Source organism: Diplotaxodon limnothrissa, linkage group LG5 (genome assembly GCF_057381915.1).
Source record: "Diplotaxodon limnothrissa isolate DT_005_m linkage group LG5, D_limnothrissa_male_GT1.1, whole genome shotgun sequence".
In the NCBI taxonomy this organism is placed as follows: domain Eukaryota; kingdom Metazoa; phylum Chordata; class Actinopteri; order Cichliformes; family Cichlidae; genus Diplotaxodon; species Diplotaxodon limnothrissa.
This window is the reverse complement of record NC_140600.1, coordinates 31,601,513-31,628,597: the sequence shown is the minus strand read 5'-3', so window position 1 is coordinate 31,628,597 and position 27,085 is coordinate 31,601,513. Positions and strand designations below refer to the sequence as shown.

At 39.4% G+C, this 27,085-nt stretch overlaps 1 protein-coding gene across 4 annotated transcripts in view; it reads right to left on the bottom strand.

Annotated features, from left to right (window-relative positions):
- arhgef10la (Rho guanine nucleotide exchange factor (GEF) 10-like a) overlaps positions 1-27,085 on the bottom strand; it is a 113,348-nt gene that overhangs the window by 38,275 nt on the left and 47,988 nt on the right. For all 4 annotated transcript variants that reach the window (XM_085353418.1, XM_085353420.1, XM_085353419.1 and 1 more), the window contains 3 exons: positions 26,852-26,979; positions 15,696-15,796; positions 2,752-2,873 (listed from right to left, as the gene is read on the bottom strand). In XM_085353418.1, the coding sequence (XP_085209544.1) occupies positions 2,752-2,873; positions 15,696-15,796; positions 26,852-26,979 (351 nt within the window). The remainder of the gene's footprint in view (positions 1-2,751; positions 2,874-15,695; positions 15,797-26,851; positions 26,980-27,085) is intronic.

Sequence of the window (27,085 nt, the reverse complement as noted above, 5' to 3'; positions counted from 1 at the left end):
TTCCAAAGCTACAGTATACACTCAAATATAGCGCAACGCGCAAGTCATGCACATTCATAGAGTTAAGGAAGCATGAACATAATACCTGCACACACAGAAGTACAAGCGTAAATGCTTCTACCTTTTACTCATGCATGTTCATTTCACCACATGGACCAATTTTGCGGTAAACAAGGTTTGTAACTGACATAGCTGCTATGATTTTCACTGGTGTGCTCAGGTGCTTCATTTATTTTTGCAAGAAGACGGTGGTATCAGCAGATCCTTAGAGACTGCAGCATCCCTCTGGCTCAAAATTCATTAATTCACTTGGCTCAGCTTCTACACGGGTGTAACACGCTTTTGCAAAATACTCCAGATAGTCATTAGCACCTTTTGGGAAATCCCACACCCCACCCTGACCCCGCTGTGTCAGTGCTGCACTTTTTCCACTTTTCACCAGCTGCTCTTTCACCTTATCGTCCTCTCTCATCAACATGGCTAGCAGACAATGGTTTGCTGTACAGGTCTTAATCTAATGCTGGAAGATTGATTTATGCTTGGTTGTCCCACAGCCATTAAGATAATTGCATGATCACTTTATAACATCCTCCCCTGGTGGTTGTGGTAATTTGCCTCCCCGCCACATTCCAACTTGCACAGTAGGACCCATAACCACATTATGGATACAGAAAATGTGGTCGGAAATATCATCTTTCAGCCCTTGCAAACTGATTTCATACCATTACCACTGACTTCTAAAACCCCTTAAGTCTATCTCTCACCTGTACTGACCATTTGATCTATCGGCGGCTTCTAGGTCTTAACAGCTTGTATTGATCGAAATTCTTGAGCCAGCAACCAGAAGCAAAAGCTTGCGTGTCACCTTGTAATTCCAATAGTCTATGTATTTTTGAGTGAGATCATCACTGAGATGGTGTATTTTTATCTGTTAGGTCAGTGCAAGTGGGCTTTGATTACATTCAATGGGAAATGGCTGTGTAAAATGGCACTATGATCTCTTTTGACAAAATCTTTATTAAATGAGCCATTCTGCCACCACTATGGACTAATGGCTGCTTCACAGGAAAAGTTAACGTCAGTGGAAGTCAAATTGGTTTGACAGATTGATCTTAAGAGAGGCACTTTGCTTCCCGAATATAAACACTGCCAGTTCAAAAACATTGAACACATCAAAATATTTGCAGCTAAAGCACAATTGGCAAGTTCAAAAAGAAGCAGAGATTTAAAATTCTGAACTGACAACAACAGTAAGATGATCCTGCTAAAAATTTAATTTGTTCCACTGTTTATACTTCATCAGTCATTATTAGCATTATTGCTGCACTTCCAATTAAATTATACCGAGTCAGTGAGAGTATTAAAAAGCAGAATGCGTTCATCCAGTGGATTGCTAATTCTACAAGATAAAATTACATACACCCATAATCCTCAACAAGGTACAGCTTAATATTACACCAGATGTGCTGCTTTGACCATAAATAAGCAAGCTGAAACCTGTGATGCAATTTAGCCCATTCCAGACATGGGATATGTAACACCATTGGCTTCCTCAATCTGGTAAAGTGATGCTTCATTGAGACATACTCCATCAGGAAGAGCCAGGGCGTGGTGTGAACATTTAATAGGCTTGTTGCACTTCTTGAAACCAATACTGTAAGCACTAACTGCAGAGAATTGTAATAACACTTTCAAACTTGTGTATTTGTGTATATGTGCATGTGTGTGTCTGTTATGATGACAGCTATTTCCAACAAAAACACGGACCAAGAAATCTCTGGATTTGCATTAGACAATTAGTAGACTCCAGCTTATAAATTTGGACTGTTTAACAGCTCGCCTGTCTAAAGTGGGGGGCATAATGCCATTTCCTGTTAGACCCTGAATGCTCTAGTCTCCATGCCAGAAATGGTTTAACTCATTAATGAATTGCTGCTGTCATACTCTGTGGGTGATTGTTCCAACCTTCCTCATGGATGGATTAAGGTATAGTCATGAGTAATGAGTCATCACATACTCTGCCCTTATCATAGTAAAACCCTAACATTTTTGCTTTTAAATCAACATCTAAATTATAACAGATAATAAAGCAAAGTGGGGGAAAAGAGGAAAATTCAACACACATAAAAGGAGTTTTGTCTTAATGGAGTGGTTTGTTTGCACCTCTGGTAATAAAATCTGTGCCTCTTCCTCTCAGTGATATTTGTGTACCAGTGTTGGTGTTTAAATGTTAAAAAGCTTAATGTTCAGACTTTGTCCTGCGTGCACTAAAACCTTAAGATGTACTGCTGTTTTTTCCCCAAAACAGCAGATTTGAGGTTTCCATGAGATTAGTTTGAGCAGTGTGAATGTAAGATAGAGACTGAAGGAGAGAATCTATTTCTCTGGGGTTTTTTATGTTCTTGCTGTTTATAACATTCTCCAAAACAATAATGACTTTGGTGCGCAATTCAAGGCGCTACATAGAGATGCCATCCTAATTTTGTGTCTGCTCATCTGTAAATGAGACAGCCATGTTAAAACAACATGTAACAGTTACTATCTGACCTAGCAGGGATGCTATTTGGACTGGCTTCACCAGAACAGTGACCAGAATGAACATTTGAACATGGAGCCTATATGTTGAAATACCATTAGACTGTTGGAAAGCAGTGCTGGCAGGGGCTGATCTTTGAAACTTCAGAAACATGTGTACAAACTAATTGTTTTTAAAAATAGATTTTTTTCCTTTAATCACAGAAGCAAAATTACCTTTCTCTCTGTTGATTTTGTAGCAAAGACAGACATGTGACAGGCAAGCAGTGGATACCAAAAGGGGGCTGTCGTCTTTCCTTCATCCTCTCCACATAACCAGCCTGGTGAATTTTCCTCTCCTGAAATAGAAAAAAAAAAGAGACTCTTTTCTATTCATTCTTACTTAGGTCACCCCAACTTGATGTTTAGTTTATGTACTTATTTTATTTCTTTTCAACATGCATCTCATTCCCACAGCTCAGCTAATCTGTAAACTATTTCAAGCTATGTCAAACCACATAAAATCACCATAAAGACATTTCACAATCTCAGGTATATAATATGAATGGTGTGATTAGCATGTGAATAATCAGCCAGAGGCTTATCCCCTGTTGTAGGAGGCGAGGCCAGGTACTGCCAATGCAGGGCTTCAACAGTGATTAAACCTTTACTTAATCAACAGTGAGAGTCTGCCCCAGCAGGAAAAATGCAACTGCCGGATTTGTGTTATAATATAATGGATTTGCCTGGTGTGTGAGCCTCATAGCACTGAGCCTTACAACAGGTGTACCCCTGACAAGTCACTGGGCAATTCTGCCAAGGTACTCCCATTATATAATTTTGTAATCATCTATTTCAATGTATAGAAACTAAACTGAGCATGAAATTTAACAGCTCTCCTTTCTGGTTTGTTTGCATATTTTATCTAGGTATAAGCTAGTAGAGATCACAGATGCATTATAATGAGCAAAAGGAAAAAGCTAATTGCAGAGTTTGTTTTATAGGAGTATCATATCCTTATTCTTTAGGTAGGGGATAAAATTTAAGAGTCAGTCAGTTATGTTGGCCAAGACAACTAGCCTGGCTGTACCCAAGAAAACATACCTTAATCACCAACTCCTCTACAAGAATGCTTGCATTACTGCAAAATCATTGGATTACTCAAAAGTTCCAGCACTGGAATCAAGGACAAAGCACTACAATAGCTCTCCTTTTATTGCAAAAAAAATGCAGGAAACAGTTTGCCCAAGGCAAGACTCTCTGCACTCCATCAGCCTCCAGAACATGTGGTGTCCCTCAGGGATCAGTTCTGGGACCCCTGCTATTTATAATTTATTTCCTTCCTATTGGAAATATTTTTTCCATTTTGAAATACAGTTTCAGTTTTATGCTGATAGGATATAACTTTATATTTCCACGAACCCCAACACCTCTTTTCACCTTCTAACCTCACTGCCCGCCTAGAAGCCATCACCACTTGATTAACAATCAATTAGCTCAAAGCAAAAAGCTATAAAACTGAAGTCATAGATATTAACTCAAAGTACTCACTTTCCAAAGTGTCTCCATAGCTGGTTCGCTAGACATTCCCTTTTTTACCACTCACACAAATAATGTCACAGTCAGCCTATTCCACCTATGTAACATTTCTAGACTATGCACTTTTCTTTCTCAACACAGCATCCAAGTTCTGGTTCAAGCCCTGGTCACCCCTAATTTGGATTATTCTAATGCCATTCTCTCTCATCTCCTCAAAAACTCTAAAGCAAGAATCATCACCTGCACAAAGTTCACAGACCATATTGCACCTATCCAACTTGGCTCCCCATTCCCAAGTGCATCCAGTACAAGATTGTGCTTTTCACTTTTAAAGCTCTCAGTGAGTTGGCACCCCCATATCTCTTCGAGCTCCTTCACCCTCACACCCCATCCTGTGCTTTACGCTCAACCTCAGGAGCTGTCCTGACTGCTCCTCGTTTCAGACTAAACGCATTGGTTGCCAGAGCCTTTAGCTGTGCTGTGCCTCGTCTTTGGAACGTACTACCCTTTTCACCTTCTTACAACTAGTCTCTATCACATAGTTTAAATTACAGCTCAAAATCCACCTGTTCCCATCAGCATATCAGCTGTCATGCTTTGTGTTTAATATGTTTAGATTCAAATATTATTCCTGGATTTTTAATATCTATTTAATATTGATGTTGTTTTAGGCATCTTGCATTGTTGTGATATTCGAGGCTTTAGCAGTATAAATAAAAGCCAAAACACATTTATACAAAGAAAACAATAAGAATGATCAAGGGCAAAACTGTGTAGACTTAGATAAGTGCATTCTATCTTTTTTAGAAATTTCTTTCAGTGAGTTTCATCCTGTGCTTTGTGCCTTGTATTTTCTCATAATTTTCACATTTCCATACTGAAACTTTTGACCTCTACAGAATTTCTTTCAGCTCTACTGGATTCGTAAAAGCAGAATCATAACTGTCATTTTTTCTAATCAACATACATTCAATAAACCATTAAAAAAATGTTAATTATTTGTTGTATATGAATTGTCAATTTTTTTGTATAAAAATAGTACTTTGTCATTTGGCAGCCATTACAAATTCAAACCTTCTTAGGCGAGTGTCTACAGGCTTAAAACTGAGGGGTTTATGTCTTAGCTTTGGCTACTCAAGGACAGTCAGTGACTTGTCCTTAAGTCATTTCTGCAATATTGTGACAGAATGTTTTTGTTCACTGAAATTATAGATGAACTATTTCCCCAAACTCAAATGCCTTTTCAAAAGCCTGTAACAGGTTTTCTACAAGGACCTCCGTTTTTGGCTGCATTCAACCTTTGCACAGTCTAACTGTACCTGAGACAAGCAACCCCCCACCCCCTGTCTTATCCACATGATCGTCAAAGGAGGAGGATCACTTCTCGTCTTTGGGCTTTCATTTGTTAGGCAATGACCGATAATTTCAAGAATACATTTTAGAAAAATTAAAGCCGTCTGTAAACTGACTGGCTGTCATGAATCGCTGTGCGGCAGGCAGGAGAAGGACCCAGGATGCAGACTCACAGACACGGGGATAAACTTAAAGAACACAGCTTTAATGCTGGCACGGCAGAATACAGGAAATACAGAACTAACTGGGAAAAAGTAAACTAACATTCGCAGGAAGGCACAGGAAGTTCCACACAACATGAGGGACGACGTCACGCTGAACAGAGGGAGACGCAGACAGAAATACACAGAGGGTTAACGAGGAAAGTGGGAACACACGGGGAACACAGGTGACACTGATAATCATAACGAGACAGGGCGGGGTGAACTGAACATGTACGGGCGTGAGAGTCACAAAGTAAACAGGAAGTGCACAGAGGTTCAGACAGGAGGAGAGAGAGCACGGGGAAAACACAGACATAACGGGCTGGGGAAACATGAAACAACCACAAAGGGAGACGAGGGCTCATAAATACATAGAGGGCACACAGGGGGAAGAGAGAGCACGGGGAGAACTTAGACATAATGGGCAGGGGAAACATGGAATAAAACATAAGGAGAGACGAGGGCTCACAGATACACAGAGGGGCACACAGGGGGTAAAAGCCATGAAGGGAAAACACTTAGGGAACAACACAACAGGGCAACTCAGAAAACATGGCCTAAGCAAGGAACAAAATACAAACATACAAGAAAACTAAGAACACTGGGCCAACATGGCCCAGGACCATGACACTGGCCAATTGACCACAGACTATAAGTGGACCTCAAGCAAAAACCAGAACCATCCCAGGGCCAGAAATGTTTTTCTTGTTGTTTATAAATTCAACATCTTCATTACAGATGTATGTTCATAAAGATATTCCATTGATGGACTCCAATCAAATTTAAACATTTAAAAAAAAAGACAAAAAAAAAAAGCAAACAGGATCCATTTGGACACAATTTGGAACGCTACAGCAAAAATCACGAGTGCTTCTGTAAATGAAAGGTCTCAGTTTTTAATTATTTTATAAGGTTGCTTACTTTTCAAATCCAAATTTTAATTTTGTCACTTTGAATTATTGGATGAAAGCAATTTTAAAAACAAAATTTACAATGGAAAAAGCAAACTAATATTAATATTCTGTTAATCAAAATATCCTCAAGTATAACAGGATATATTCCTGGCTCCTGTAAAGATATAAAGAAAAAAATATTTGTACATTATATTATAAATTCTAAGCAGCTTTGCATACAGATTGTACCTTGTTGACCCCATACACACAACATACTTGATATAATTTACTTACAATTCAAACATTTTTTAAGCTGTATAATCAAATTATGCTTTATGTTAGATACTTAATGGAGATATTACAAAGAATTCATCCATTTGAGTGCTTCATCTCAACACTTAAACAGTCACACTAAAAGCAGGGTTAATATAAATCCTTTCGTATTTTTTTAATCATCTTGAATTGTGGAGTATTATTGAATACAGTGATTATTTTGTGTGTGGTTGGCTTGTGTGCTGACTATCCCTCAGCAAGCCCCTGCTACGATTCATGGAGGTGTGAGGTCACTTATTAAAAGACTAATTGAAGACGGAGCAGCAAGTTCAGTGGTTTTCTATTCCACAGAGAAATTATCGACTTTCTTCAACTAATTATTAGATTAGCATAAATAATGTGCCGTTTGGGTACGCTGACTTCTTTTACTAAATTGTCACTCAGTAAAAATTAAAAGACAAATACATAGAGAGAAACACGGGGAATGAAAAGGACTGGGATACAAAGAAAATGACAGAGAGAAAAGTGGTAGGAAAGAACACAAATTAGCCTTAACCTTCAATCTTTGCCATGTAGTAATGAAGATGAATAACGGTGAACAAATGATAAGCACAGACCTAAATTGAATACGGCATCGAATAGGGACACACAGGCCAGTATCCTCACACACACACTCGCACAATCACACGCATGTACAACTACACAGTACACTTTCGCATCTGGGAATTTATTTTGCATCAGTCAAACCTTTAAACACAGGAAAATCTAACAATCAAGTCCTCCTGTTACATCCCATTTCTCCTATAAAGGACTCTCACGTAAGCATTTTAGGCTTCAGTGGTCTCACTTCTCATTCACTTTGATTGAGGTGACGTCATGTGTTGGCCAACTAAATTGTCGGGCTAGTCCGTCATCACAACAACGGCAACCAATCACATCGTGTAAACGCATAACAACAGGGCAAGCTCCGGTGTCTGGCTGTTTTTTTGACAACTAATATATGAACTACACAGACAGACACACACACGCGTTTATAACCTCTATATTTCATATCCAGATGTTACATCAGCTAATACAGGAGCCTGAACTGCTCCTATTGATGCACACGAAAACTTTTGCTGTATTTATCTCTATTACAACAACAAATGTGATTTTGGTATATCATGTCTTAGATTTTCTCCTTTTTAAAGGACAATAGCCAAATAAATATTTATAAGAAAACTACATTTCACATGCTTACAGCATTTGTTTGTGTCTTCACAGCACACTGCACCTCAAACTAGATTCACATCGTGTTGAATTTACCACAGATAGGCTTTACAAATCAGGAGAGAAAGACAGTCACGTTAGCTTTCGAATCGCAATTACAAGCAGTTGTGTAGGACATGCGATTTATTGTATCTTCCTATGCATACCAATTAGATTCAAATTGTCGGAAATTGTCGACACAGGCAGAAAACTACAGCAAAGCTACTAACAAAAGCAGTCTAAAGAACAACCAAAGAGGTGAGTTATTATGGTATTGTGAAATGAGACAGTTATTTTCCATGCAGGTGGTTAGTAACTTAAATGTAGAGGCTTGGAATGTGCATCCACCTGTAAGCAGGCTGTTAAAAACATGTGTTTTAATGTCACATACAGACAATAGTTGTTTGTTTGTTTATTTTTTACCATGGTGTCCTATCAGAATAATACAACATTTGATCCAAAGAAATTGACATATAAAATTATGTGACAGTACAAAATTTGTCAGCTTAGTTGTTAATTCCCTGTTGGAAAACAGTGAAACTGAAGGCATGAACCATATGGATAAACATCTTAGACACAAACTGGAAAATCTGGTAGTATGCCCAAGTAACAGTTCAATCAGATTCCCTGGAAACATCACAGACCATGTAGATAACTAGATCTTGACTGATTTTTCCTGTTTGCCTCACCCCCATGCAAAAACACGAGACATCAATCATATCATCCTCGTCATTTGGCAGCTTATACAGTAAATGTCTTTCACGCTGGTGTCACATGCAAACTACATCACATTGGTTAAATGGGATTGCAAATATACACGATAATAAATCAAGAAATAATGACAGATACAACCTTTCACAGATTACAAGAACATTATAGTTCTCATGAATCTAACCTCTTTGATATTTAACATTTAATTTTTGCGCTGTTTGCAAAACCTTTGAATGAACCACTTGGGTTTCCTCTAAACCAGAAAATCCTGTGTTTCTGTGTAGTCTCCTGGGAAAAATCTATAGTGAGTCTGAGAAAATATTCAGAAGTCAAAATGTAGCTTTCAGTTTGCCATTTACAGGCAAATACTCTCGCACCACCAGGCTTACTAAATCATAATCTCACCAGGGGGCTGAGGTACATATTAAATTCAAATGCCCGGATGCTACGGCTCTATTAGTGTGCTCTTAGTTAAATGACTGCTAATGGCACTTCTGCAGGGCAAGCTACCACCTGTTTGGGCAAGGGCTACACTTATTATCTCAGGGTAAACCATATTGAAGTCAATTACTGAGCTATGCTCCCACTCGCAAAAATGGAGTTACATCTATACGTGACTGCTGTTTCTGGCCCCTAATGACACTGAAGTACTCAGTCTGTTCTCGGTCTACATTTCCTGCAAACCTCCATCGTAAGGATTTATTGGAACACTGTTGACCATTTTATACCAGCGTTAGTGTCTTGTTACAATAAAAACTAATAAAACAACCAATTAAATCATAACACTGAATTTTTTTAAATAAAATTTTACTGTCTTAAAAAGCAAAAAATAAATTGCAGTGATTTCCAGCCGTGATGTTTATTTTCATACAGTGTTGATTAAAAGCAATTATGTAAAAGATGAGATTACACAAATTAAAGGTCATGGTCAGTTCTACTCAATCCCAGCTACTGTACCGTAACTATTCATAACAACATCATTTGTAACGCTTCTGGATTGGAATACTAAGTAGGGAGATTTCGTTTCTCAGTTTCTTTATTCTTATCATGCTTTTGTTTCAAGTCTTTTGCTGATTAAGATTAATTTGCAGATCATGGCACTCTATCAACCCTTGTGACACAAAGGCCAAAGATATAGACTAATTAAATACACCAGTGCAATTGATATTTCCCATGGATCAATGCGAGTGTGGGATCTGTTAATTAAATCCGTGATAATGTTTGCTCATCATAAACATTTCCCATGTTTGAGCACAGTGAGATAGGGAGATAATCTCTGCTGTCTGACAGATTAATTTTAGGGCTAACAGAAAATCCTTCCGATGAACGCCTTTTTTAAATGGGAGGTTTTCCTTGAATGTTTAGTTTAAAAGACAAAGGTGTTCAAAAGAAATCTTTCCACCTTCTTTAGCTTACTGGCACAAAAATAAAAGACAACACTTCCACATAAGGTTGACTAATGTTATCTGAAGAGATGCAGCAATATCAGTCACCATAGCAACCAAGTAATGGCCTGTGGCCTGGTAAATGGCCTGTATTTATATAGCGCTTTACTAGTCCCTAAGGACCCCAAAGCGGTTTACATATCCAGTCATCCACCCATTCACGCACACATTCACACACTGGTGATGGCAAGCTACATTGTAGCCACAGCCACCCTGGGGCGCACTGACAGAGGCGAGGCTGCCGGACACTGGCGCCACCGGGCCCTCTGACCACCACCAGTAGGCAACGGGTGAGGTGTCTTGCCCAAGGACACAACGACCGAGACTGTCCAAGCCGGGGCTCGAACCGGCAACCTTCCGATTACAAGGTGAACTCCCAACTCATTGAGCCACGATAGTAATCTAAATCCCTTGGCTAATGGAAGTAAACCCCTGACGGTCTCCCATAAGACCAGGTGGATTTTGTATTCTCTACCCTTACTTGTCTCCTGTGTGGTATACATCGGCATGGCATAGGTTATCACACAGTGGATTAAGAAGGCGTGTCAGAGTGTGTGCCAGAACCCCCAAGCCGCACTCAACTCATCTATTGATCCACGTACGAGGGAAAAAGTGAGAGACCGCCACACTTAGCAGTGTAACCGCAGGCAACAGCCCCGTCTGCCCTCTGTTCCCTGCAGTGGGACTGATTGCTTGTCTCAATCATCCTTTCACCCCCCCCCCCCTCCACAACCGCCACTTTCTCACCTCCACACACAAACACACAATCCCACACAACTTCACCATCTCTCTCTCTCTCTCTTTACCCTCATTCATTTTTCCACTTCTGTCTCCAATGTCTCAGCGACAGTCTCTCATGATTTGACGGCCTCTTGTTCTTCTTGTGAGGGCCATCAAAGTCTGCAGCCTTAACCCTGCCTGAAAGAGCTGGGACTGCATGGAAGGAAGCAATTAATTCTGCAGTGAGAAAACCCATTAATTAAGCAATGCTTCTGGCTATTTCACGAAGACCCTTCAGAAACAGTAGGGCCACTCGGAGAGGCATAAAAGATGCAGTGGCACACCAGGTTATTAATGGACCCCAGGGCTCCTGGCAAGGAACCACCATAGGATAATTCTCACTTTTTATTTCTAGGCCTCATAACTACACCACACGCACTCAAAAGTGACAAAAACTGTTTTCTGGAAACATGTCTTGTCAGAATTTGCTGCCATAATCATATGTAAAGCCCACTACCAGAACAGTTTAAACATCTTGCTGAAGCACATCATGCTGTAGTTGATTTTTTTTTTAAACTACCAAGAAACCAAAGGTTTATGGATGATCCAGGTGCAATGAGTTGAGAGACCAAAATGTATCAACAAACCATGGTTAATGGGCAATACACTAATAAGACTTAAATACAGTGTACAGAAATGTCATTAAAAGTCAGTGATAGTCACATGTGGCACGCACAGGGAAGGCCAGCAAGTACGTCAGAGTGATGGAGCCGTATTTTCTCTAAATGGGGGTAACAGGATAAACTCTAGTGTGAAGATGGGTCTGGGAAAATGAGTTTTGTGATATCTAATCGCTCACTAAATCATGCATGCGAACATTATCTACTTGTGTTGTCCACTATTCAGGGACATTTCGAAGCAAGGCACCCATTTCAGACTAAACAAGACCATGGTTCGGTGCGTTTGAAATGCTGATTCAACTCTAGGTCTCCCCTGAGCACAGGCCAGGCCTGCCTACGATTGCAATGATGAGGAAGCCTCGATGACAGCACGCCATCCGTGAAATTAAATCAACAACTCCCATATTGTAATTACATTTGGTTAAATGGGAAGGCAAAATGTGGTTGTAATACAATTAACACGTAATTGTCATCCTGACCAGGTTGGTGCTGATCTATTTCCCCAAGGGATTCAATGAAATCCATCTCCCTGCCCTCCTCTGTACCATTTGTTTTGAAATGAATGATTTGCTGAGTACCAATGGGTCACAGGGCAGCTTCATTACCAAACCGGTGTAATGTAAGTGATCTAAATGCTTCTGTGATCAACTGGAAAAAAGATATATTTCGCAGAATTATGACACCGATTCTAAACTTAAGGAAGATGTTTTACAACAGCTGTACAAGTGTAACAGCTGGTCATACAAATATTGTCAAGAATAAACCTCAAGCATAGCTTCATGAAATTGATGCAAGACCATTTTAGACAGTTGGTCAGAATTGCGTACATTTTTAGAATCTATTTAGTTGCACAACATATGTTCCAGATTAATAAAATAAAATTAGCACTAAACTGTGTATTAATATTCAACAATCATTCATGGTTTGCATGTGGTATCGCTTACTTTACAGCATTTGGGGTCATCTGCACCCCTGTAATCCTATAGAAGCTATCACAAATAACCAGAAAGATGAACTACAGGCAGCTCGTTTAATTCATACTTTTAGACCAGCTTAGGTAAACAAGGTTTTTTTTTAAATTATTTTGTTTTGTTTTCATAAACTCTATACTCTTATTAGCTATTAAAAATTTCCATTAGTTTCAGTTTGTGATTGCAAATGAAGTAGAGTGACATTGTGTGCACTGTCAGCTGTGAATATCTTACATCTTTCCCCATCTCTCTCTCTCTCTCTGGCTCGCTCTCTTCAAGGGTAAGAGAAATGTAAGATGGCCCTAGACTAATACTTTGAAAAAAAATAATAATAATAAAACGAAAACAAGCAACTTTTCTCAAGTCTGTGCCACTCACGACTTTTTCCAATTGCTCGCACTTTTATGTGCATCATTTTTGTGCATGCCACTGGTAAGTTAAGACTGCAGTGATCCTAAAACTGCACTGATACAGCTGTATGATGCATAATACGAGAGTTACTTCTATCATTTCTGGGCGAAAAAGTCAAAAGAGCATGAAATAACACCACAGAGCTCTGCAGATCGAAACAACCAAGGCTTATGTATATATTAAAGTCCAAAAAAATAATGTTGCAACTTAAGTTCTTTGTAAATATCTGATGTTATCCTGAGACAAAATCTGAGACTTAACCCTAGTTGTTTTTTGATAATCCAATCAAAAAAGCAAACATCATCAAAGTAAGCACAGGTTTAAACACAAATGCTGTCAATCACTGACAGGGAATCAAGTTGAAGCATGGTCTTCATTCTTCCTCCAGCCTACACTGCCCAAATCTGTGTCTTGAACTTGATATGTAGTAATCACATAATTACTTGATATCTTGACTGCAGCGGGAGGTTGTCTATAATCTATCTTTTCCCCTCTTTGAACTCATCTTCTTACTCGCTCTTATTTCATTCCTTGTCCCTACGCTGCTATTTTATTACTTTTCCATGCACCTTCAAGCTTGTTCTCCTCACACTTGACTGCTTGTCATGTTGGTGATGGTAAAATCTAGATGTATGTTACTGCAGTTCTCATGGTAACATGGCCTTGATAGCAGTGTTGGCTAAAGGCCTAAAATCTTACAATCTTAGATATGTCAAAAATGTGACACTTTTCTAAGTCAAAGAAAAATTGTAATGTCAGTGACAAGCACTTGACACTGCAAGGTAGAAGGGTAACGTGGCAAACACAAATAGGTGCTGACATTGCCGTTATAGTGAATAAACATTACAGTAAAATAATATTAATAATACAATACAATATTTACATTTTGATAGCATTTTATCCATTGTCTTCAGGCTGTTCAGGTTCTTTCTAAAGGTGTCAAATCCAATAAACCAAGAAAATTCAATGTTTGTCTTCCTCCCATGTGAATGCCAAATATATTTTGTTTACTGGATTAATTTAAGCACAGTGGGTTAAAATTGCATACTTTTAATCTTCTTCTGGTCATTGTATTCTCCTTAGTATTCTCTTGAATTCATATTTGATATGGATGGTCTATATAAATGAGTAATAACTGCAGCATGGGGGTTCCTTGTGAGTATGACAACTATGGCTAATTTGCATGATTTGGCTTTGAATAATGCCCACACAGAAGCCATAGGGGAGGAGAGCTGCGTGTTATAACTATGGTGCTGTCCTCATCAGTACGCCTGCTGTGTTGCTGATAAAGGTGTGAGCAAGAAGGAAAGACTGGGGATGCTGTGCTTCACTGCCACCACAGAATCCTCTGCTCTCAGCCTGATGTCTTTGATGTCACTCTGACACAAACCATATACAGCAGGATCTACTGGAGGGTCTACAGGTGCACTTCATGCTTCTTGCACCTCTATACCCCTGCTGTGAGAGGTAGGCCGGCAGCGCATGGGAAGAATCCAGTGTTGTTTTTTTATTGTAATGTGCAAGATTGGAGAATCTCTAGATACAGCAGAAGTATAGTTATTGGGAAAAATCCTGTAAAGCACAAAACATTTCAAATTTCCTCTTGACCGTTGCACAACCAAGATTTATCCGACCCCCTGTTCATTTCAAAGCCCAGTAGGGGTATTAAATCATTCCCAAATACATGGCCACTTATCTAAACAAGACATTTCATTGAGTTTTCTTTAATCTAGCTACAAAACCTTCTAAAACTATTTTTTTCTGTGCTAACACTCAATGCAATAGCCTCTTGGATGAAAGAAACCACATCAGTAAAACTGCACAAGAGCTTTGTTGGAAGGCCAACAGCATGCACAGTGCAATTGAATTTGCTGTATGTGACATAAAAAGTGCTCAAGGCAATACAGTGAAAGGGAAAGGATTGGAAAAAGGAAACAGAGGTGGTGATTAAGTCGAAAATGCGCCTTCATGGATAAATAAACAGATTACTGTCCTCGAGAGTCTTGTTTCTGCTTTTGCCACTGGATGACAGAATGCACCGATGAACCAAAGACAGGAAGATCTCCTGTACTACAGCATGGTCAGATTGCATAATAGGCAAAAGTCTGGGCAGAGCAAGACAAGGGTTAGAGGAAAGAGGTTAGGGAGATAAAGAAGAACTGTGCTGCTCCCTGCTGGGCAGGGTCTGGCCAATTTTATTTCTTTCTATGTTGAATGTGCACGTTGTGAAGTCTTGATACCCAGTCGTGATGTCCAGAATTAGAAAAAGAAGACTTACTGCATTAAAAATGGTAGGATATAGAGCTATAAAACAGTTCTAAAGCTAATGCTTTTTCAGTCCCAATAGTAACCTTCATCCTTACAAAGCAACTTCATTAACTCGTAGGCGGGAATCTTTCCTGAATGATCACTGACGATTGTTTCCACAACAGACAGATGGAAAATTGTATTAACGTAACGTTGTTTTAACAGTTTGCTTCACTGTTCAACATAAACTTCAGGTGACCCAAGTGAGAATCCTTTTCTCTGCTTACATAAGCCGTAATACTTAGTACTTAGCCAATAGAGTAAGAAGCAAACACTGATGATGTGTCTGAGCGCCTGACTTAAAACATTGTCATTGCATTTCATTGTATTACATCATCCCGTTTAAAAAGAAATGACTTCGTAATCCTTTCTGTTTGTGTTAGACTGCTGCATGCCTTTGTGAATGTGTGTGTTTGTGTGTGCTTACGTAGTGCAATCTTGGCCAAGTGCAGACGGTTGACCCATGAGATCTTACTAAGGGGGTTAGGAGTGTTGAAGACCACCATGAAACTGACAGGACGCCCTGACCTGGTGGAGAAAACAAATGCACAAAAAAAAACACACAGACTCAGCTTCAGATGGATGCAGACATCATATGGCATCGAAAGGCATTATTAAGCAATAGCAGAAACACTTTTTGGGTATTATTTCTTTTATTTTTATTATATTTGTGCAATTTGGTGGCATTTGGGTGGAGTTTGCATGTTCCTGTCTAGCCTGCATGGGTTCTCTCCAAGTACTCTTGCTTTCTCCAACAGTCAAAGACATGCTGGTTAGGTTAATCAGTTGTTCTAAATTGACAGTAGGAGTGAATGATTGTCTGTTTCTCTGTTAGATCTGTGGCATACACCCTATTTAAGCTGTGGAGGCGTAGATATGTTCCATGCCCCACTGCAACCCTGACTTGGATAAAAAGATAAAAGAATGAATGGATGGATTTTGTCTGTGTTGTTGGGATCATTTTAAGTGGTATACAACAAAGTAGACCTGACATCACTGTGACATCAAAACAGAAGGCTACAAATTCAAATTCACATTAATGTGAAAGCATGAAGCTTAAACCAGAATGAGGAAAACAGGGGAAAAAACAGCATGCTTAACAGGTCTCATTTCACTGAACTGAAAATTGCATCAGTGTTACTGGTGCAGTAAAACAACTAAATAAACATATAAATGCAAAGGCGTTCTTGATCCCCAAAACAAAACAGCAGGGAGGATTCAACCAATGGAGCTCTAAAAGCAGAGGAATCACACTCTAACTGTTGCATGTAATCACTCCTTTCTGTGCGCTACCAAGCAGTAATGACCTTAACCAAACAAAACAAACTGCGGCCATGCATTAGTTTATAACTGGCTGAGAAATGCCAAAAAAAGGGGTTTAAAATGTGTTTAAATTGTGAACTAAACTAATCAAAAAGTCTGCTTTAACACATAATTAAAGTGACAAGCTGGTGAACTTGTTTTAGATTTACCTCTTTTTATTTATCTTTATTAATACATTGTATGCACTACAAGGCTGATACCTTTAAGGCACACGAAAGACAGCAAAAGCACATTTTTGACATATTCTCGAGATGTTCTATATAAAAGCAGAAAGCAGAACAATACGCTCAGAGAAACAGCACCAACAGAGCACCAAAAGAAATTTTTCATTTCATGGGACTTTAATTTTAATACAACAAGATTTTTTATGTCATAACAGCTGCTTGCCTGCTTGTAGCTTTACAGCAGTTCAGTCCAGTAAGCTGGGGCTTTATAATTTCAGCCTGTACGTCAACATTCAGTTTGGCTTGTGATGATCACACAGTGTGGTCCCACTAAATCGCTTATAGGTAGCCTCCAGTGTTCAAAATGCCACTAATGCATGGGCTTCAATGGCACAACCAGCACAGGCTCTTTTGAAAGAAACTCAGAAACAGTGGGAGACCAGATAGTGTGTGAAAGGAATAGAGGAACAAAATGACTGGTAGAACGAAGGATTATTATACTTGACATACTGAGAAATTTGGAAATACATGTTCATTTTAAATTAATATAATTTCAGTCAGCATGTAACAGCTTTCTTAGTTTTTCTTTAAAAAAAAACAAGATTTTAATCTCTCAATCTAAAAGGAAGACAAGTTTATGAATACCATACTTAGCAGAAAATGATTCTGCTATTAGAGTGACAAGAAAAGTTTCTTTTAACTCTTTTCTAGCCTTAATGTGACAAAGATATTAGTAGATTTCTTACAAGGAGTGCAGACAGGGAATGAGTGATTTGGGCATTTCTTTATCCTCAAAATACACAATATGCTGGCAAACCATAAGACAAACTTAGTCATTAATTAATGAAGGTGCTCAAAAGTTGAATAAATGGAAAGGGAATAATTTACCAGAGGAAACAAATGCCCTGAACAACACTAGCTACTCTGTTTATGTGTAGTTCCATTATGAACTCATAACTTGAAGTTAAACAAAGCTGAAAAATGACCTACATCCTTATATCCCATTAATATAGTTTGCTTATGGCCTTTATACAAATTTGCATTTTGCCTCCAATGCTTTATGGTAATATTGGTTATCAGTATCTACATGTATTTACAGGTTGTTTCTTCAAGGTAGGCAGCACGTAGAATTAGAAAGGTTATTTCGTAAAGTCCTTTTAAAATTACATGAGTTTAAAATATGTATGATATGAAAGGGGAAAAAATGCTAACTTTTAAATTGGATAAAAATTCAAAAAAGTAAAAAACAAAACAATTAAAACAACAGTGCAGACAGTAACCAACAACTGAAAATGTTCAAGATTCTCCCATATTTTCTGAATATGTGCATATTTTCAGATTTAGGAAACAAACTGACAAGTGAGCAACAGAAAACAGAAAATTATTCGTGATAAATAGCACAAAGGAGTTACTACAATTTGAATTCAGAACAATCTGAATTTTATCAATGCAAACTGCAGTGAAAACATGTGAAGACAAAATATTTTACTTGCACTGACTCCTCCCTAACGCACAGCCAACCACCCTAAATTTGCCAGCTGTTAACACTGTCAATAGCCTTAAAGCCAGCTGGTGTTGTGTCTCCTTTATCCCCTCTGGTCAATTTCTTTTTCTCTGTAGTCCTGGGTTGCAAACAAAAAAACATGTGCGGTGAACAAATAAACGTCAGTCAAATTGTTATGGGCTGAGCCTTCCTGGCTGCTTGAGCTTAAAGCACTCAAATGCTTTATATACTATGCATGGTTGCCATGCGCTTGAGCACCATTGTGCTATATCAGATAGAAATTTTACCTTTCACTAACGTCTGGGATCACACAAACACATGTGTGCTGACTCAGCAGTAAACAGTAAATGATAAAAGTTGAGGGTAATTGTTTGAAAGCAATAGTCTAACTGCATTATACTGCAGTCTATATTAAACTGTTAGCTAGTGCCTGAATGTTGTTACATAAAAAAAAACAACCCAATTTGGTGCATTAAAATTCACCTGAACGCAGGAAATCTCGACAGGTCTCGACACCCCAAGATTCTCAGCTTAATGTGTTCCTTCCTGGTGCTGAAACAAGACCTATGCCTGTGACACTGAGCGTGTCTTATGTAAAAGCTTTAAGCGGGTTTTCCCACCCAATAGAAAACACTCCAAGTGATTACCAAACCAGGTATCAAAATGGGTCGTGAAATGCAAGGTCTCTCCCAGAGCAAAATGTTTTAAAGTAGATTTTCTGTTTGAATGCCATTACTTAAAGGTTGTGTAAAGTGCTAGAAACACAAAACTCATCCCCAGGTAATAGACGCCTGTCTAAACACTTAGTCTCTTCAAGCATCCCCTTTTGTCAGGCTTTTTGTCAGCTTGAGACCACTAGTCATGCATGTGTTGATTTTTCACTCTCTTTTCAGTCAAATACAATAACCTCTAAATTCCTAGCAGTCTAAAACAAGACTGGCAAAGACTGCCCCGAGTTAACAATGACTCATTGTTAGTCAGTGTCTAACTACAGACAGACGGTGGTGTGGTGTCTGGCTTTATTGGAAGTGCAAGTAAATTGTCTAGCCAAGGATGGGACATCTTTTTAGAGCGCTAAGCAACTTTCCAAAATAATGCTTTACCTTCAGTCACCTGTACAGCTATTCTGCAGTGATTCTGAGGCAATGAAAGGAAAAAAAAAGTGCAAGGGAATGCAGAAAAAGGGGTGAGGAGGGGCTAGGGTCTCAGGCACACATAAGAAAGACAATTTCACACTCAGGAATCATTAGAAGGCAATTGAGTGGAGAGCAGTGCGTAGTCGGATATTATGCTTCTGTCATACCTGCCACTGCCCGCCACAAATTAATTTTAATTTCATAGAGGAAGGATGAAAACGTCAGAGAGAGACACACACGTATAGTGAGAGAGAGAGATTGAAGACAGGAACAGAATAAAGTAACTAAGATCTCAAACTTCCTTGACATGTTGAAAAAGTGGACCTTTCACAAAGAGGTGTAATTCATACAATTTGCTGCTTAAATATAGGAAAGGCAATTTGCCCAAGACAGAAGGGTAGACAGGGTGTGATGAGAATACAACTACTCTCTTGGCTACATTCCTTAGGTAACACTTCATGCCCACACGGCATCAAACATGCTAAACTGAGCGCAGTCTCCATTCCTCCCTCCTGCCCTCTGATTGACAGCCGCAGTGCAGGTGTGGTGCATTGCCAGAATGGAGAACTAGACTCGGGCATGCTGGCAGAGGCGAGATGAGAAAGGCTGAGAGGTAAAGAGAGAAAAGGGAAGGGGAGGGAAACAGAGAGAGGGCAAAGCGGGGCAAGGGAGCGGAGAGAGGCGCTCGCCCAATGGATTTATGGGAGCAGGTCAGTGCCGAAGCACACGTGTGATACTAATGCACAAGGACGGGACAGATGTAGGATTGAGTGCTGAGTGGCAGCCTGTCATGCACCCATCCTTCAGTTCACCCCGTCCTCCAGAGAATCAAAGAGAATGTTTGTTCTGCAAAAAGTGAGATAACTAAGGGAAGCATTCAGATGTAGTTCTGGTATGACTTGATGGAACTTCAGGAGAGATACACTTAAAGTGCGTCAGGATCGAATCTGATTTATAGAGGCGTTTCATGATAATGTGCAAAATCATGTTTGGCTTTTGGTGATGCAGGTTGCAACTTCCAGAGCGCCTAAAATCTGAATGAATGCTCAAACCGCCACAGCAGCAGTCGTGATACTTAAATGTTTGTGAATCCAGTACCAGCACAGCCCTCCTGCAGATGACACAATAAAAACAGACACTGTGGTTTTATCTGCGATACTGTTGATCGCAAGTAAATATCTGCTTGTCGGTATTAATACAAGTCTCAAGTCAGCCTGCAATCCTTGTAGTGGAAATCTCTCTGCTACACAAAAGAATTATACTTAGAGGACATGGTTAAAATTAATTTAATTTCATCTTAATTGGTTGCCTCGGTGTTTACAGTTAAAGTAGTTAACAGGGTGAGGTGACCTTATTATATGATTTATTCCACAGCTTAAGGCTACATTTAAAATAAGCAGTGTTTGATGTGAAGTGGGTTTTTTCCCCCACTTTCTCTAGCTATATGGAATTATTCATTTAAAGATTTCTGTGAGCTTGGCAGAGTTGTTGTTAGTACAAGTTATTTTTCTTTGCATTATGAAAAGTTAATGTTAACTCACAAGAATCATATCTTTATAACTATGAAGGGGAGAACAGACAGCTGAGTGGGCCGTCCACTATCTCATTGATGTTACTGTCAGGCGCTGGAGATATAAATAAAGGTTTAGAGCAACATTTGACATCTAAATTGAGTGGTATCTAGTAATTAAAATTCATGGTGTAAAGGTTAGAAGCATTTATACAAAAAAAAAAATCAATACATAACAAAAAGCTATTTATGAATATGTTCTTGTGGAAACAGGTTCAGATAATATAAGATACCTCTTCAGTTAATGAGAGCATACTCCTCCAGCAGCCCTGACTGCTCGAGCAGTGAGTAAAATGTTTCCACTTAAAGCTGACCATGGAAAACGTGTCTTAGGTGCCCCTCAGCTCCAGCCTCACTACAAACGATAACTAGCACATAGTAGAGAACGGTGGTTATTCTTTGCCATATACTTGTGCGAATGTGGGTACTGTACATGTGGGAATAAGAAGGGAGAAAAAGAAACAAAAGAGCAACCTGTCCCTGGATAAAAGTGGCTATAAATAGAAGAACAGCGCAGGTAGGTGCAAAGGTGGAGTGCCTTTCACATAAGTATGTATTCACATGTATGTTACAGATGTTATACTAACACTGCCATCTTCAGAAATTTGGGACAAGTGTCTCCCGCTGCCCTGGATGCTTTCCAGTACTTAGGCCGGTGGCCAGGATCCTCACTCTGTTGTGTGCTTTTACTCATCAGCCTGATGATTTGCCTCACCTGCCAACCTCAGTATATATATGTCTCATTGTTCCAGATAACTAAATGGTAACTAAATCACAGAAGTGCCGACACAAGATCCCTTCTCTTCAGTCCAGCTGTGCTTAATTAAAAGAGTCATCCTGTTATTTAGTTACTCCGCTGCCCTTCCCTGCAAACAATTCAGTTAGTTTGCTGCCTGTTCAAGCGGCAGATTTGCTTGTCGTTAATTATCAATTTCTACTAAAAGAGTAATGTAAAGTTCAATTCTATTTTAGTCCCCTTTTATTTGTGTGACAGACAACATCTGAGAGTTGGACAAAGCATGAATAACTTTAATCTAAAGCTAAAAAAGTAGTCCAAGTAAGAAACCTTTTCCTGAAACTAGGGCTTCCGGTACTAATATCAAGTCATGCCTTCTGTATGTTTCTTGTTAGACACGTGGAACAATCAAAGAAAAACCTCTGTTGTCCAGATGCAAAGATAAGACTTTCAGTCAGAATGCACTAGAAATCAGTCATCTGACTGCGAGCTGAAGTACTGCCACCTGCCTTGCAGGCATTCGGCACATAAAAGCTTCCGTTAAATAAAAAAAGGAAGAAAAAAATGTTTCTCTGCTACTGCTCTTTTGTGTATGCTGTTCTGGTGGTGTAAGTGGATGAAGCAACAAACACATTTGGTTAAACTATGAAATTTGAACTCTGTATCTATCGCTTGCCAGTATGGTCCATGAATCTATGCCTGTGGTTGCTCCTGCAGACGCAGTAAAAGAGGATGTTAATGAACTGCTGTCACACGTAGGCTGGTGCCTTTGAGGCAGCAGTCGGGATTCTCTCCACGTACTCGTCTGTTTGCAGTGTGGAGGCTGTGATGTGCTGCCTGACTGCAGAGAGTCGCCTGCGGCCAGACAGGAGGGGACCAACTCAGTACAGGGGGTCCCTGCTGCGGTCCCACTCTCTCACCAGCAGAGCAAAGGCTTAGCTCTGCGTGCGAGAGTGTGTATCTATGTTTCTGCCCCATAATGTGTGTGCCTCATCGTGTGAAATACATGCTTGCTCTTTTTGCAGTTGCATTTGTCAGTGGGAAGTATATGTGAATACATGTAACATACAGGTGCTGGAAGCAGTGTGATGCTTATGAATCATACTAGTCACAAAATGGAAAAAAGACAGTTAGGAAGGAGCTGTGTGTGTGTGTGTGAGTGTGCGTGTGTGTGCGTGTGTGTGTGTGCATTTCTAAGAAACACAGACTGTGAACCAGAAATTGTGAACCATATTAGTCACAAAACAAAAAAGGACAGTCAGGAAAAAAACAATGTGTGCGCGTGTGTGTGCGCATGTGTGTTTGAGAGAAATAGAGCCAGTCTGTCCACTGCTCTCCCCTACAATCTGCTGCTATTGCACCCTGGGTAGTGTCAGAATGGCTCGGGTACCCGCTGTGCCACCTGTCACCCCAGCCCCGAGGCTCACTGCCGGTCCAGCCACCCAGCACTGAGGCCCAGCCTCAATTAGATTGCTATCACACAACCAGAATTGGCTCTTTTTCCCTACAGGAGAGTTCTCTCTTTCAGCTGACATTGTTATCTTTTACGTCACCACAAAAACTCCAAGTATGATTTCAACACGAGTCTTGCTCTACAGTATTGAATTTTTAAGTACAAATATACAGCTTGGACATATGTCGGGGTGGGGAATCTCCTTGTCAGTTCAGTTGCTAATGACATTATCACAGGAACTCAGCAAATAGGGTACCCCTTAAAGGGGAATTCGGGGACTCTCTTGTAAGCGTGGCATCTGGCTCCACCAAACATCTGAGTAAGCAGATTGGCCCTGCAGGCCTGGTGTGACAGCCGATGAGGAAGCTAGGAGATGTGGGAGAAGTGATCTGCACAGCTCCGCTGCTCAAGCTGGCACTTTAGCTTGGTTTGGCACAGTTAGATTCTCTCTGGCTCTGAAGCATTAGGCCCACTCTTCTGACTGCCGCTGCCCTGCCGGCACCAAGCCAAATCTTTCATGGGGGAGGTCGCTCATCACTCTCACTCTTTCTTTCTTCCTCTCCTCCCCCTGCTTAGTATGTCTCAGCAGGGCTCTGGCTTCTTTATCGCAATCTTTCTCTTTTTGTCTTCCCTTGCCTCTTTCTTATCCTATTCCCAGCAGAAGCCACGAAATGGAATCCATTATAATCTGCCATTATTTGCTATTTTCCAGTTCTTGTTCCAGCACTCTAAGCTACTCATATGCTCTCTCCTTGCCGTCTTTGTTGGTCTCTAAGTAGGTGTTCAGTCATTCATTAGTCAATCCACCCACCAGGATGCACCTCAACATGTAACACTAGCACTTCTGTGCAAGGTAACCTTCTGTGCATTGTATGCAGCTTTGTATTTTAACCTAAGACAATAAAAAAAATCAAATGTTGTTTTGTGTTTGGACTATTGAAGAAAACATGCCTGAAAGTTCATAGTATTGCATTTTACAAATTTTCTGTGACTTAATAAAACTAAATAAAAGAACTATAAGACTACAACATTTATATTAGGAAATCCAATTATAGGACCGAATATCTTGCATTTCAAGACACTATAAACACACCGTAAATGTAGAAAGATATTACCGGGCAATTCATCAAAATTACACATTAGGGGCCGAGAGTTAAGTAAAGGCCAAAGCAAAAAACGTTTCTCATTATACGCTCGAAAAAGAAAATTTTGTGGAGACAATTCATTATTCAATCCAAGCACTGAATAAAATGAATTATTTGAGTTGGGTAATTACGCAGTCACGACAGAACAAACTGTTCCCACCTCTGATTTGCAAAAGGTCAAGGTGCCTGTTGGCCCACGGTTCTAAGAGCATGTATGTCACCACAATTCCTGTTGCTTTTACCCATTCCTATTTTTCTTCCAGTATTTTCTGCCTCTGTCACATTAACAAATATAAAAATATATGAATTTAGGCATTTAAAAAAATACCATAAATAAAAAGTCAATGTTAAAAAAAATAAATGCCAAAAACATTTGTTTCAACATTTACTCGTGACCATTTGCTGCAAATATAAATGAATTCAAGTGTTCCTGAGATGCTGTGTTCTTGAAACAGGAGATTAACCTCTGAATTCTAAAATCTAATCAAATGAGTCCAAGTGAATTTTTGTGCCAAAGCTGTAAATGTTTCCTCAAGGCACTTAAGAAATGTTGTGAGATGTATCAACATATGCACAAATGTACCCAAAAACAGAAAGCTTCCAGCCACAGCTTTTGCCAGCTGGAACTGTAACTGACTGTATATAAAAGATGGATGTACCCACTGTGAAATCAGCGACCGGTTTGTGGACAGCCATTAGAAAAGCCCTAGAGCAGTAATCAGCTTATGCTAGTAATGGAATGGAATGGCTGTAACACAACTCTAAAAGGTTGTGAGCAAAAGGCTGGAAAAGTAAATGGTACTAAAAAGAAACAGCTGGAGGAACATTTTGCAACTAATTAAGCTAATTGGCAACAGGTCAGCAATGTGACTGGGTATAAAAAAAGAGCCTCAAAGAGGTTTACCATTCTGCAAAAAACTGCCCTGTCAGAATAAAATTTCCCAGTGCAAAGACTTTGAATTTCTTATCATCATAATAATACATAATATCAACACAAAATGGAGAGTGACTGGAGAAATCTCTGTGTGCAAGGGACAAGGTCAAAACTCAGTATTGGATGCTCATAACCTTTGGGGCCTTGGACAGCACTGCATTAAAATAGACTTGACTTTGTCGTGTCAATCACTGCATGGACTCATTTCCAGAAATCAGCGTCTGTAAACACAGATTGCAATGCCATCCACACATGTAAGGTAAAGCTATACCATGCAAAGAAGAAGCCATATGTGACCGTGATCCAGAAACGCTGCTGTCTTCTCTGAGCCAAGACTCGTTTAAATTGAAAGAGGCAAAGTGGAAAACGGAAAACTGTAAATTCTTTTTTTGAAAAAATGTAAGCCATGTTCTTCAGACTAAAGAGAAGAAAGACCACCCAGCTTGTTATCAGAGCAAAATAACAAATCCTGACTGTATGGACTTGTGCATACGGAAATGGCACCATTAATACAGAAAGGTGTATATATAGAGTTTTTAGACCAACCTTGAATATTTCAGTAAGACAATACTGTCCCGCATACTACACCTATTACAACAACAAGGCTTAGGAATGAAAGAGTCTGAGTCCTGAACTGACCTTTCTGCAGTCCAGACTTTGACAAATAAAAACATTTGATAACACGGAACAGAAAAAAACAAAGAGCAAAGAAAACCAAGGAGCAGCTAGAATCCTATATCCGACAATAAGGGGACAACATTATTCTCCCACAAATCAAGCAACTGGTCTCCTCAGTTTCCAGATGTTTCTGGAACGTTTTTTGAATTTTTCTGCCATTTTTTATCTTTTAGATTTTTGTCAGTTTAAAACACAATATCTGTAACTTATTACATTCTGTATTGATTTGCAAGTTACACAACGTTCCAACATTTTTTTTAAATTGTGGTTGTAGATTTTTGTGTTTTTAAGCACCACTTTTCTCACTCTCACAACAGAGACAAAATAGCACTCACCAAGTGCCAAAAACCAAATAAGTCACAACTTTAAGCCTTTATATAATTTAAATGGTTGAAATATATGTTGTATGCCAGTTATATAAAAAAATAAGTAAATCATAAAGACCAAAAACATCTTTTCAATTAGATTTTAAACATGTTTATTTCTACTAAAATGTTGGAATTTTTAAATGACTCAAGCTCAAGTGTCCAATTGAGGAACTGCAGTTTTTTTGCGTTGCGCATGGGCTTCATCTATCAGCCTCGGCGGCTGCTTGGCATGGAAAAGTAAAAATGTTGCAAAGCATAGGGAGCATGGATTCTAGCCGAGCATAAGCCTAATTCTCCACGGTGATAGAACATGCACAGTAATATAATAACTAATTAATATACTCATTGGTTATAAAACGCTCATCACTGGGTGTTATCGTTTAGTGGTTTATGTGACTGCCAGGTTGTGTCAGTGTTTGGTAATTTCATCATTTGAACATTTAAACCATTTACCAAAAAACACTTTTGAACTACTGTTAATGGTGTTTTGTTTTGTTTTTACTCTTCATGTCATATACACTTAAACAGTACATTTTACTTGGATCCACATTTGTATGTGAAATACTACTCACTTGTCTGGCCTGCCAGGCACCTGCAGGCGTAAGCGACATTTGTTAGCACTCTGGATCTGTTCTTCTTTGATGCGGATAAGCCTCTGCAGAGCCAGACACCAGTCCTGGGCCACAGTGGTGTTGAGGTTCTTTGACAGAAAAACACACAGTTAAAAATTGTTTCTCAGTTCTAGCGTACACTAGGTCATCTAGCACAGACCCAAGTGCACCGAGCACAGGTGTATACTATAGATG